General features: G+C 37.2%; 1 protein-coding gene across 1 annotated transcript in view; it reads left to right on the plus strand.

Moving 5' to 3' along the window:
- Positions 1 to 13,828, plus strand: part of LOC106876867 (A disintegrin and metalloproteinase with thrombospondin motifs 16) — a 346,691-nt gene that overhangs the window by 198,939 nt on the left and 133,924 nt on the right. Inside the window, exon 4 of the mRNA XM_014925608.2 lies at positions 11,337 to 11,511. Coding sequence (XP_014781094.1) covers positions 11,337 to 11,511 — 175 coding nt within the window. The remainder of the gene's footprint in view (positions 1 to 11,336; positions 11,512 to 13,828) is intronic.

The following is a 13,828-nucleotide window of genomic DNA, read 5'->3' on the forward strand; positions in this document are numbered from 1 at the left end:
TATATATATATATATATATATATATATATATGTGTGTGCATCAGCATGGCCGCAGCTCTGAGCTGAAACTTTGAAATGAAATATATATATGTATGTATATATGTGTATATATATATGTATATATGTGTGTATATATATTCTTTTATTCTTTTACTTGTTTCAGTCATATGACTGCAGTCAGGCTAGAGCATCAACTTTAGTCGTGAAAATCGACCCCTAGTACTTATTCTATCGGTCGCTTTTTGCCGAACCATTAAGTTACGGGGATGTAAACACATCAGCATCGGATGTCAAGTGATGTGGGGGGTGGACAAACACAGACACACAAATACATACATATATATATACATACATACATATATACGACGGACTTCTTTCAGTTTCCGTCTACCAAATCTATTCACACAGTGGGACAAACCTGGACCATGTGGTTGGTAAGCAAGCTACTTACCACACAGCCACTTCTGCGCCTAAATTATATATATAATTATATTATATATATATAATTACTACGAAGCATTGTGTCGAATACATTGTATAAAGGATCGTGTGTAAGGCCAGAACAATGGGAAGTAAGTGCAAGGCAAATCACAAGAAAACAAATATATGAATTAATGTAGACTTACCTTGCATTCAATATTTCGGAGTTTTGACCCCATTTTGAAGAAATTAACGAAGTTTGCCGATGTGAGCGTGTGTGGAGTGGACATCCCCGGAAAAGTGTTGCTGTAGCAACCAGCTAGCTTCCTGTAACTCTCTTCTGTTGTTGATATTTGGTTTTCTTTGATGTATGAGGATGGCCTCAGAGATTCTAAGGTTGCTCCTGTTCCGCTGCGTTTCCTTGATGTACACTGTGAATTCTCGGATCTGGCATTTTCGTAGATGTTTCTTCACGGAAGTGTCTGCCTGCATGTGTTCCTTTATGCGTATATGCAGTTTTCTTGCTGTTCTTCCTGTGTAGGATGCGCTACATTTGCCACAAATGATCTCGTATACAATATACGTCCTCAATTCAGGGTCATTGATGGAGTAGTTCGACAATGTGCACTCCTTGGAGTAGTGAGAGGTTTTCTCAGGGAAGATCCTGGGAACGAGGTGTAGGAAGAAAGTTAGTTTCGAGCAATCCGCAGTGAATATAAAACAAACAACTTTCAAGAACAATAGTGGTTTACTGAGACGGAAGGTTGCGGATTTAATCTCCTTTTATCGAAGAACGATGAGCTGAAAAAATTTCTTTTTATATTCCTCGATAGGCAACTAGGTTTGCCGAGTGTGTGTGCGAAAAAAAATACAAGATTTACGGAATGGAGTATGGGAAATCCGGGTTACATATGTTTCATAGCGAGTGGAACCTCACTTTCTATGAAACATATGTAGGCCGTATTTCTCTCTTTCTTTCTTTCTCCACTTTCTAGAATACCACCAGTAATACCTGTGAAGGTTTTCGCCTTCCCTTTCAATCACTAAGTCAGAATTACCCTTTTGTCACCCTAACGCTTAGAAAATGACCATAAGAATACAAAAAATGCTAAGCATGCAAGCTTTCTCGCTTCTCTAATTACAATTGAACCTTCAAGTTCATTACTGAGATGATCTCTGTTAAGTATATATACTTAATCTTCCTAGTCATCATTAGATGATTCTATAAAGAACATTTCCACGATTGAGCCTCTATGTGGTCGATCTATCTGCTATAAATAACTACCAAATTTCTACGAAATCACATCCGTCACTTTTAAAATGGGAAGAATACATTTCTCGATAACTGAAATGCTTTTGATCAGGAGCTAAAACAACTTATACATTAACTGCCTATTCGGTGGTCAACTCCGTTTTGCATACATTATTAACTTTCTCATCACAAACACTGCGCTTCTGTTACAGATCATATCCACAAACTTTTTAATCTGTTTCTCTCATGACAAGATTCTAATCCAACTTAAACAAATTCTCCGCAGTCATTGAAACAAAATAGAAATCTTTCTGATGAAACCAAATATTTTTCTATTTCTCTCAAACGATCCCAAAAGCAACATCGCTTACTTTCTTAAGTCCTGATCTCTCCTCAGTAAATCAACAGTAAAGTCACCATAGAGCCATATCGCGCGGATTATTGTTAACCATTATGATGCACTCGTATCCTCTTTTTCTTAGTTTCTTTCTCTGTAGAATTTCGGCAAACGTTCCCATCTCTCCTCTTAACATCATCTCCACATCGTTTTGACCTCAAATTTCACACCAAACACGCTCCTCAGTCCTTCCTCAGCTTGTTAGCTATCCACTCCCTGTTCATGTTTACTCAACAGATAACACCAGCAGAAGTTCAAACAAGGCCTCCTTTGGGAGTATATGCAAATTTCATTGGTACTGACTTTCTTTTGGAAAAACAATAAAATTGTGTGATAGGTTATATATTCGGGTCAGACAGATAGGCAGACTGATAAGCAGATAAATAGAGGGATAAACAGATGGAGAGACAGTCAGACATAAAGACACAGAATTTCCTATTCATATAGATATGCTTCACTAAACACTTCTGTGAAATAAATTGTTGGTATGGGAGTTAATTGTTTGGTTTAGAGTCACAAATCAGAGAAAATAAGAGATGTCAAAGGAAGACTAACACATCAGCTGTAAGGATCAGTAAGAAAATGTGAAGCGATGCATGTAAAATATGTAACGGAAATAAATGAATATAAAGAAAGAGGTTTGTTAGCCAAGGGTATAATGGAGTGGAATACGTTGAGACGAATTTCAATGTCTGAACTTGTGCATAATTATAGGTTTCCTGTTAACTCAAGCGCTGAGAGCGACAGTTAGCTGAGATGGTGAGGATATCAGAATACCAGTTGATTCTGACTTTTCAACATTACTAAGTATTAGCCATGTACAAAACACTTAACTCTGGCCAGCAGTCTTAGTCCATCGATGAATTCTACAAAGAACGTGATATTGTGTTAAAATAAGAAGCAATTCATATTTGAAACGAATAGACGCAAAACTGAACACTATGTAGTATTTAGGTCTAGTCGGAATTGATATTGCCTTTGATATTTTGGCAAAAATCTTAAACTCTGCCTTTAGCAATCGTATATAGCAGAATTTTTCCCTCCTTTTGGCATTCTTCCTTAAGAGTTACTCACCTGCGAACGTTTGCGGTTGTTATAGTCGTCTACCAAGAAAACTCGTAGAGCAGAACATCCAGGCTAATCAATTTACCGCTCTTACAACCACTCTCTGTCAACTGTTATCAATGATCAAGAAAGGTAGAATAACATGTAATAAGGCACTAAGCAGTTTCAGAATCCGTGAGGGTAGGAAAGAAACTATGAACAGTATTCTTTCTGGCTGATTAGTCTTAGCCAAGAAAGAGTATATTTGCAGGAATGACAAATTTGGGAGTTTGACTGGAAGTTGAGCCAGCATTAGAAAATACCAGTGGAAAGGAAATAGCATAAAAGCATGTTAGAAAAGGCCCTTACTCTGGGATATACAAATCCACTATGATAGGAAGATCAAACTTAATCAAACACATACTTCTGACAAAGATCTCTTAGAAAGGGTGTACCTTCTAACTGAAGCATCAGATCTAACAGAAGATAATGTATTTCTAAAAGAAATAGAGAAATTATCCAAATACAAAGGACTTGAAATAGAGACGACCAGAGTGTGAATACTGGAAATAGAAATATCTACAATGGGTTGTTTTGGAAATTATTCAAAAATGCTCGTGAAATGCGTAAATAAAACCTCAGGACTTTATAATCTGTACACATTGCAGAAAACATTACTGTACTTACACTAGATATATTACAGAGACTGTGATAGCGGTGGTGGTGGTGACGACGACGACGCTGGCGACGGTGACGATGTTGTATTTGCCATCAGTACGTTGAATAACAGAGACAGATTACAAAAATTGTGAAGATTCTTGCCGAATCGGATGAAAGAAAAGAACTGAATGAAATAAAAAAAAAAATATATATATATACAGAGTACAAATATGTGATATAGTCTGGCCTGAAAAGTATACATAGAGAGAGCAAGACCTCTTCTCGGGGTCAAGCCTTCAAAATCCAAGATCACTCTAATTACTAATGGCAATAATCATTCTTCGGTTTACAAGCGTATACTGAGAGTAGAACCATTCACTTGTGCCATGTTTACTAATGGGAGAAAATTCCTCCCTCTTCAATTTTAATTTCTAAGTGGAACAAAAAATCCTTTGAAAGGAATATATCTATTCTCAGTCCTTTCAATCTCATTCACCACAGACTTTTTCACCTTAGCGACGAAATAGAGGAAAACCGCCTGATCTTCAAGGTTCTTCAAAGTAGGCGGTGGGGCAATGATCCTGATGGGCCTTGTTCGTTGCTGATTCTGTCCTAGATGCGATATAATTCCACAAGTTGTGAAGTGCATGCAGGACCTTTTTTTTTTTCGCACTTTCATGACTGTACAGTTCAAACAGGTTAAACCGTCTTCTTCCTCTTTGCTGAATCAGTTATTTGCATTTAATTTCCCTAATGAAGGGAACCACTTTTGCAAGCACCCGGTGACTTTTTGTGAGTTTGCTTACAAAATGTAAGACACTTCTTTATAACATTTACTATGAGTTGTTGGTAAAAGCACACATTCCAAACAATAAAATGTAAATAAAATCGTTTAGTTTAGCAGATGATGTTCCGCATAGACTTGTTGACGGGAGGAAAACTAATTACTTAGGTGATTATGTAATATTTTTTTATTTTGTTTTAAGTAAACGAAGATTGCAGAGTAATTTTTTTCTATTATTTACACACTCAGCTGCTTGAAAAAATTTATTACATGGCGACAAATTACGTAATTAAGGGCAAATTTTCATTTCCGATGGTACTCATTATTTTATTGCACTACACTTCATAATCTTTTATAGTGCCACATTTCATTAACAGTGACACAGTGGGGATGGCAGTGGTTTTGAGATAAATTCAGGAATTACATGTTATTTAATTTGGTATATTCACAAATATATAAACTGTACTAAATTTCATGCATTCAAATACTGGTTTCAAATTTTAGCTCAAAGCCAGCAATTTCGGGGTGGGGGGTGCTAGTCGATTAAATCGATGCCAGCGCTCAGCTGGTACTTATTTTATTGACCCCGAAAGGATGAAAGGCAAAATCGACCCCGGTGGCATTTGAACCCAGAACGAAAAGACGGACAAAATGTCGCAAAGCATTTTGCCCGACATGCCAGCTCACTGCTTTGATATATTTAAATATTGGTTTCAAATTTTGGCACAAGGCCAGCAAGTTTAGGGGCAGGGTAGGTCAATTACATCGACCCCAGTGTTCGACTGGTACTTACTTCACCGACCCCGAAAGGATAAAAGGCAAAGTCGACCTCGTTGGCACTTGAACTCAGAACGTTAAGACGAACGATGCCCGGCGTGCTAACCATTCTACCGGCTCGCCGCTTTAATGTATTTAGTATTAACCTCACTTCGTTCTCAACGAAGGCTGACAGTTATACAATCGTTTTTAGTTTTTTAGTTTTTTTTTTCTACCCGTGCTGAAACTGGCAAAACAGCTTCTCCCTCATAGACTAAGAGGAACAGTCACGACTATTTACAACGGAAAACGCGCGTGCTTATTATTATACGAAAACCGATGAAAACTGTATAGGGTTCAACCGTAACGGATTGATACATACATTGAGTAACCATAATAAATTAATGGGTGGGGGAGGGTTATCACTGTTACAACAATAAAATTGACATATAATTAGTGTGATTATCAAGTATTTTGTTTCTAATTAGTGTAATTAATGTGTAGTAATTTTGCTAATTGAAAATTCATCAGTTTTTATGCATTTGTTTTGACTAGAAATCAATTAGCTGTCCTGTTGTCAGTGAGTGCACATATGTCCACTCAAATATCTGCACTCACGTATGTATATACATACGCAGTGCTTATAGCAGGAAAACATATTAGAGTTCCATATTTTTTCCGAAATCCTTTTGGTTGTCATGTTTCTTAGGTGTTGAAATAGAAATTATGAATGAGTTGCAAAAGTCTTAATGTAAATTTTGTTACATATTATAACACACAGAAGGAATCACACAATGACGATATTTGAGTCATGTTTCTATAGCTTGTGAAAGGAGTGATTGGCCGATTGTACAACTCACAGTCAGTCTCACTTTTCAGGGCATTGCATTTGACCTTGAACTATCGGTAAGCGAAAGATGCAGTGTTCAAGTTCCGTCATTGTTAAGTTTTTCTTTTTCTTAAAAATTAGAAAGAATTATTTTCGGTGCTTAAAATTATATAAACGGAAACTATATATATGTATGTCATTGTTCAGTTTATTTCAAGATTTCTTGACAATAGAGAAAGAGTCAGTTTCTAATCTAGATTCAAGGCTCCTTCATTGCAATTTCAACTCAACAACGGTATCTTTGTATGTATATATGTATGTATGTAAGTATGTATGTATGTATGTATGAATATATGTATAGATGGATGTCTGTATGTATGTATGTATGTTTGTATGTATGTATGTGTGTATGTATGTATGTCATTATTCAGTTTCAAGATTTCTTGCCAATAGAGAAAGGACCGGTTTCTAACCTAGACCCAAAGATCCTTCATTGGAATTTCGACATCAGCAACAGGGTATTTTTGTATGTATGTATGTTTGTATGTATGCATGTATGTATGTATGCATGTGCAGATTTGTACATTTTATGTATGTATTCTCATGCATATAGTTACATATCTAGACATGCTCATATATATTTAACTGATAAAATGGAAAGTTTTACAGATTTTTATAGTTCCAGTAATGGACTGGATCTGTAGGATTCGAATTAGCTGTCTCCTTTCTGGTTTTCATAAACCTAACTTCTCAAGAATGGTATTTAGGCAGTGTGTTACATATCCCAGGAGCCCAATAATTACAGGTATAAACCTGAACTTGTAATCTGGATAGAGTAACTGTAGATTTCTCAATAGTTCAGCATAGGTGTTCTCTTTCTCACTGATCTTCAACTTTATGATAACATTTGCTGGGTAGCTAATTTGCACTGTTTCTCTATCCCAAATTATTAAATCAAGTCTATTGTGCTTACTTTTTATTGAGGTCTTTACTGGGACATTCCACCAGTATTCCTTTTTATTATGAGTGGCTATGGCTTCTACCATATTAAGGGTTTTTATTTCTTTGTCCTCGGGATTATACTTCCGACGGATTTCATTATAGAATGTCCTAACTACGTCATGTCTCATCGGTAGATAATACCGTGATGACATGTATGTATGTATGTATGCATGTACACACGCATGCACACATGCATGTATGAATGTATGTTTGTCAAAACAAAAACCTACCCCCACCACCACTTGACAACCGGTTTTGGTTTGTTTATGTCCCCATTACTTAGCACTTCAGCTTCACAAGATCAATAGAATAAGTATCAGGCTCACAAAATGAAATAAGTACTGTGGTCGATACGTAAGTCCATATGTGCTGTGCGCGCGCGCGTATATATATATATATATATATATATATATATATGTATGTATGTATGTACATGTAGGTGTAAGTATGTATATGTGTGACTCTTAAGATGGGTATGGGGGGAACACTTCGCAAGTTCAGCTCTTTACACACACCAGTTTGCTAGATTGTCTGGAACTAACACCATAAGCTTGACATTCAACCAACTTGTGTCATATCTTGGTTTATTGCCACTACTTCTGTCATCCTTCACCGAGTTGAACACTCTTCATCCTGCTCTTGCCCTTCGCGAAATCTCATGTACTGAAGGCGAACCTAGACAAGGTAACTCGCGCGAATCTCTTCAACGGCATAGTTTTGCCTGCAGTGCTATACGCATGTGAGAAGAACAACATCTGCTTACGGCGCAGAGAACCATGGAAAGGTCGATGCTGGGAATCTCGCTAAGAGATCACATCCGGAACGAGGAGATCAGGGATACCACTTCGCAAAGCTACGATGGATCGATCATGTCGTAAGGTTCACAGATGATCGGTGGATCTTTGCAGTCGTCGAGTGGTACTCGCGCAAGCGGAAGCGGCCACTCGGGGGGTCTCCAGTTAGGTGGGAAGATGATTTAAGAAAAATGTTTAGAGCAACGTGGAGGAGAATAGCGAGAGGACGAGAGGAATGGAACGAATGCTGTGGCCAGCGGAGCTTACTCGGCACCAGTCAGCCTGGCCGATCCATTGATCCAGTGATCTAGGGATCCAGGTGATTCAATGACCCAGGTGATCCAGGTAACTTCTGTCATTGTTTACAGGCTTCGTACCTGTCCCTTTCTTCTTCTCTCTCACCCACCTCCCTATTGTATAGGTGCGAGTGTGTTGGAATGTGTGTATATGTCTGCTCAACTCGATTTGGGGAAGGTGTCCCCTCGAACCTCCTTATTTTGTTCATCTCTTACTGTTTGTCGTTGGTGATGCTGACAATTTGTATAACGGATATATATACTGAACATTTAATACCACTCAATGTATTTTTTGCTGACACCTCTGAGGTGAATGAACAAGATTGTACAATATTTCAACCATTCTGTTATCCTGGCTGTTGTCTGATGAAACGATCATATGTTTTTTATAAACCTTAAAATACTATACTTAGTTTCCGTACTTTATTAATACGATATATACACAGTAGCCTTTAATAGCATTTCATAATCTTTGCTTTATGTTGCAAAAAGCTCGCTGTATCTGAAGAGAAGACGAACTGTTATTTTGCTACCATCAAACGGTTTCTCCGTAGCTAAATTTGTAAGCTATTGGCTGGATATTACCAACCCGCAAACTTTACATCGTTTCCCATGCAATAGCTGATAGCAGCCACTGAAATACCAACTCCATCCATCACGTGATCCGAAGCGGTAAAGAACGAGCATTCGTCTCCATCCAATTATATTTAACGATATTTAGAAGCTGTAGCCGTCTCTAGATGCAGAAGTAATGTCCGGATAGCAAGGCGTATTTCTTGCATCTATAACATTTCAAAATATTACATCTTTGTTTTAGTCAAGCTGTTAGTACAAATATTTAATAGTTAGCAGCATTTCGCCCATCCTGACGTTCTTTGCCTTTCATTTTTTCGGGGTCGATAAAATAAATTGAATCCCGGGGTCGATGTCGTCGACTATCCCAATCCCTCAAATTTCAGACCTTATGCTTATAGTAGAAAGGCGTATTTGTGTGTGTGTGTGTGTGTGTGTGTGAGTGTGTGTGTGAGTGTGTGTGTGTGCGTGTGTGTGTGTGTGTGTGTGTAGATGAATTTACGTATGCATTCGTATATATAAGTATAAATTGTTAATAATACATTTCGGTATCGTCTCCTTAATTGTTTCTTTTTCATCTAGCGGAGATGAAATCCCAAGAGTAATCTTAGTAATAGGAGCTTCTCTTTTTTATAATGTGTTGTTTGTGTCTTTTGTAGCATTGTTTGCACATGTAGTTCATAGACTATAATCGTCTCTTGATTGTCTGAGAACATTACTCATCACTTGATAGCTTGAGTTTTAAAATAATGCTCTACTTCATCTATTGTTATTTCTTGTTACACCCAAGAAGAGTGAGAGATCATTAAAAGAACATGTTAAACATATTAAATCAGAGAACGAAAGCATAGAGTTTCCAGCTAAAAGTTCCAACAAGTTACATTTCAAAATATTTATAAAGAACTCCTGAGTGGGGAAAGATATATCAACAACGTTAAAAATATCTACAATAACAATTCTATTTTTATGTATTAAATTCATAAAAATAGAATCTTGAAGGTAGTCTTTTCATGTATAAAATAAAACAGTAGAGTGCCAAAATAATTATATAAGAGGATTTAGTATTATTACATTACCTTCGGAGCACAAATTCCACCTGAATTCATTTTACTTTTTATCGATCTGGAGCCGATAAATCACGTACTGGATTACATTCAACTCCTATAAAATGAAGCCTTGCACTAGTCAAAAAATGTTAACAGACAGTATGAAGGGGATAGGAAAATGTCAATTGAAAACGCTATACAGCCCTTAGTTTCTTTCTTTTTAGTTCAAAGTTGAAATATCATGTTAGCAGGGTCAAAGCCAAGGTATTCACCACCCTAGAGCTAGCGTTACAATAAATGCTTCTTTTTCCCATTTAGGAGGGTTTGCTGAATATAGCCAAGAGTAGTAGTTTATAGAGTACAATATTGTTTAAATTGTTCAGCTGGTAATGATACAGTTGTCTGCTGATACTAAAACATTTTTCAAACGACTACAACAAATCCTGAGGTTGATAAAGAAATATTTCGGCGGAGGTAAAGAATACGTACACCACCCGTTTTCGGCGTAACAAAACCCTTAACCATAACCCTAATTCTAACCTTAAACCCTAACCCTAACCCTAAACCTTAACCCTAACCCTAAGACTAAACACCTGGTGTACGTATTCTTTACTTTCACTAATATTTCTTACATATTTTTGCCTTTTCTTGCACTCCCGGATTCAAGTAGCTTAAGTAGTTGCTTGGTTTGCCAAACGCACAGAGCCAGCACTGCATAGGAATAGATAAAATATGACATATTAAACCCTATGCAACTATCATGATTTTATCTTTCGTCTTTTAATTGTTTCAGTCATTTGTTTGCGGGCATGCTGAGGCACCGCTATGAAGGGTTTTTTAGTCGAACAAATCGACCTCAGGATTTATTTTTTAAGCCTATTACTTACTCTATCGGTCCCTTTTGCCGAACCGCTAAGTTACGAGGCCATAAACACACCAACACCAGCTGTCAAGCGGCTGTGGGAACAAACAGATACAAAGACACACACACATATACGACGGGCTTCTTTCAGTTTCCTTGTACCAAATCCACTCACAAGGTTCTGGTCGGCCCGAAGCTATAGTAGAAGACACTTGCCCAATGTGCCAGGCAGTGGGACTGCACCTTGAAATATGTGGTTGAGAAGCAAGCTTCCTGCCACACAGCCACACCTGCACCTATTAAGAAGAAAAAATCATGATCCCAGAAATCATAGAGCATCATTCTAGTTATATTCCAACATTTGCTTTCACAAACAGTATTTAATTTTCAGTATCTAGTCTTTGCTAAACCAACTTCCTCTGCCATCTTTCAGAATTTGTTTATTGTTTGAATCCCAGGTGGTCAACGCTCATAGATCTAACCTACGATTAGGGCATTCCAGCTATGGTTATATTAAATATCCAGCTAAGATATATTGAGAACTTCAAACTATAATTCGATTATTTATCCATATTCTAAATTATAAATACTCATATCTCTTTTTCTCTTTCTATCTTGCAGCAAGGAATTATCCGAACATTTGATGAGGATTACATCATTGAACCTTTAAAGGGAACTTTTCAGAAAACAGATGAGGACAATGATGAAATTAAACTTAAAAGACCACATCGGATTTACCGAAGATCCACAGTAAATATGACAAAAGACCAGTTCTGTGGGACAAAAACTCTAACGGGTAGGAACAATAATCAATAATTAAAGAAAATTTTTACATGCTATAAGAAAGAATTGAAATATTTTCGTAGAATTTCCATGAAGTTTTCATATGTTTTCATACCTAAAGCAATCAAGCATTCCTTCAATTAATCTTTTTGTCAATGAAATATTTGTTTCGCACAAGTGAGACTGCGTTATTGATCTTTACCTCTCTAACTATACTATATTAACGTATGTTTGTTTAAGCGGTCGCGAGAGAATGTGTGACAAAATTATACATGTAATTCATGGTAAGATAATGTAGTAGTGGAGGAGAGAGGCACATCGTCATCGAGAAGGGAGAGGACTGTGAAGAAAGAACTTTCTAACTGGCCAATTAATCAATTAACTAAGGCTTGAGCTGGAAGAATCGTTAACACGCCGGGCGAAATGTTTACCGACATTTCGTCCGACATCAGGTTTTGAGTTCAAATTCCGCCGCGGTCGACTTTGCCTTTCATCCTTTCGGGGTCGATGAAATAAGAACCAGTTGAACACTGGGGTGGATGTTATCGACTTACCCTTCACTCGAAATTGCTGGCCTTGTGTCAAAATTTGAAGCCAATTAACTTATCCATTTAATTAATTAAACTAAAGTGAAATACAACCCCTACGGTTATACTGGTGGCATAACCCTCCCAAATTGAAATTATCTGTGTTATTTAGGATTAGGAATAAATGTTTGTTAGTCATAATGAGAATATTCGTTCGGGAAGGATTTTAACAAGGGAATCAATGAAATGGAAAGTTTTAAATTTCTGAGCGATGCCTTTGATGTTTTACTTGTTTTAATCATTGGACTAGGGCCATGCTAGGTCACCTTTTTAAAAGGTTTAGTCAAACAAATCGCCCCAGTACTTATTTTTTAAGTCTGGTACTTATTATATCGATATCTTTTGCCAATCCACTATGTTGCGGAAATGTAAACAAGCTAAAACCGGTTTTCAAACGATGGAAAGGGAGACAAATGCAAATGTACAAGCAGACAGTTACACACACACACAGGTACACACACACACACGCACACACACACACACACACATACAAAACGAACCTCCACAGTTTCCGTCTGCCAAATTCACACACATGGCATGCGTCAGCCCGGGCCTAAGGTAGAAGGCACTCGTTCAAGGTCCCGCGCTGTGGGACTGAACCCGAAACCACGTGATTGCAAAGAGAGTTTTTCTTTTTTCTGTTACTTCACAGCCATGCCTGCACCCTCTATATAATTTATATAAAATGTATATTATTTACTCCGTTTATATATTTGTTTTGCAAGATTTTTGATATGAAATCGTGTGTTGAAACATATGTTGTTGTATTTGGGGATGGTCATATTGCCAGTTTAGCCAATAAAAACACACGCACTGTATATTTGGTGTTAATTTGCTTCAGCTTTATATTACATTATATTACATTAATCCTATTTCGGCCAGAGTTCTTTCGTCACACTTCTGTGACCTCATCAGTGGTCCCTAACTATCAGCCATTTTTTCTGATAGTTAACAAGGTGGGACACACATAAGAAAGAAGAAAGCAAAGGACCACTGATGAGGTCACAGAAGTGTGACGAAAGAACTCTGGCCGAAATAGGATTAATGTAATGTAATATAAAGCTGAAGCAGATTAACACCAAATATACAGTGCGTGTGTTTTTATTGGCTAAACTGGCAATATGACCATCCCCAAATACAACAACGTATATTATTTACATTTTACGGATATTTGTCCTCATCTTGTTGTTAACACAACGTTTCGGCTGATACACCCTCCAGCCTTCATCAGGTGTCTTGGGGAATTTTCGAACCTGGGTTCTCATTCCTAAGGTATTTTGCGATGTTGTTGTTGTTGTTGTTGTCGTTGTTGTTGTTGTTGTTGTTGTTGTTGTTGTTGTTGTTGTTGTTAGTAGTAGTAGTAGTATTTCAGTGTTTATGTAAATACTGCTTAGCACAATTACTCCGATATTTTTCTCGATCGGACGATCTACTAGCGCAAATCAGTCAATGTTTTGGCTGAATTATGTACAAAACTATTATCTTTATCAGTTCGTTCAGGTTACCTTTCTTAGGTACATCTCATCGACAAGATTCAATAAACACGAAACATCGATGTCTGAGATTCCCGAGAGAAATGGCGACGCTGAACAAACGGGGTGTTTGCACATCATTTTAGCAGAAGAGAGATTTTTTTCTCCACGGTAACTACAGTGTATTTGCCTTTAGCAGTTGAAATATGTGACAAACATATTTCAAATAACCTAAATTGTGAATATATATATATATATATATATATATATA

Source organism: Octopus bimaculoides, chromosome 1 (genome assembly GCF_001194135.2).
Source record: "Octopus bimaculoides isolate UCB-OBI-ISO-001 chromosome 1, ASM119413v2, whole genome shotgun sequence".
In the NCBI taxonomy this organism is placed as follows: Eukaryota; Metazoa; Mollusca; class Cephalopoda; order Octopoda; family Octopodidae; genus Octopus; species Octopus bimaculoides.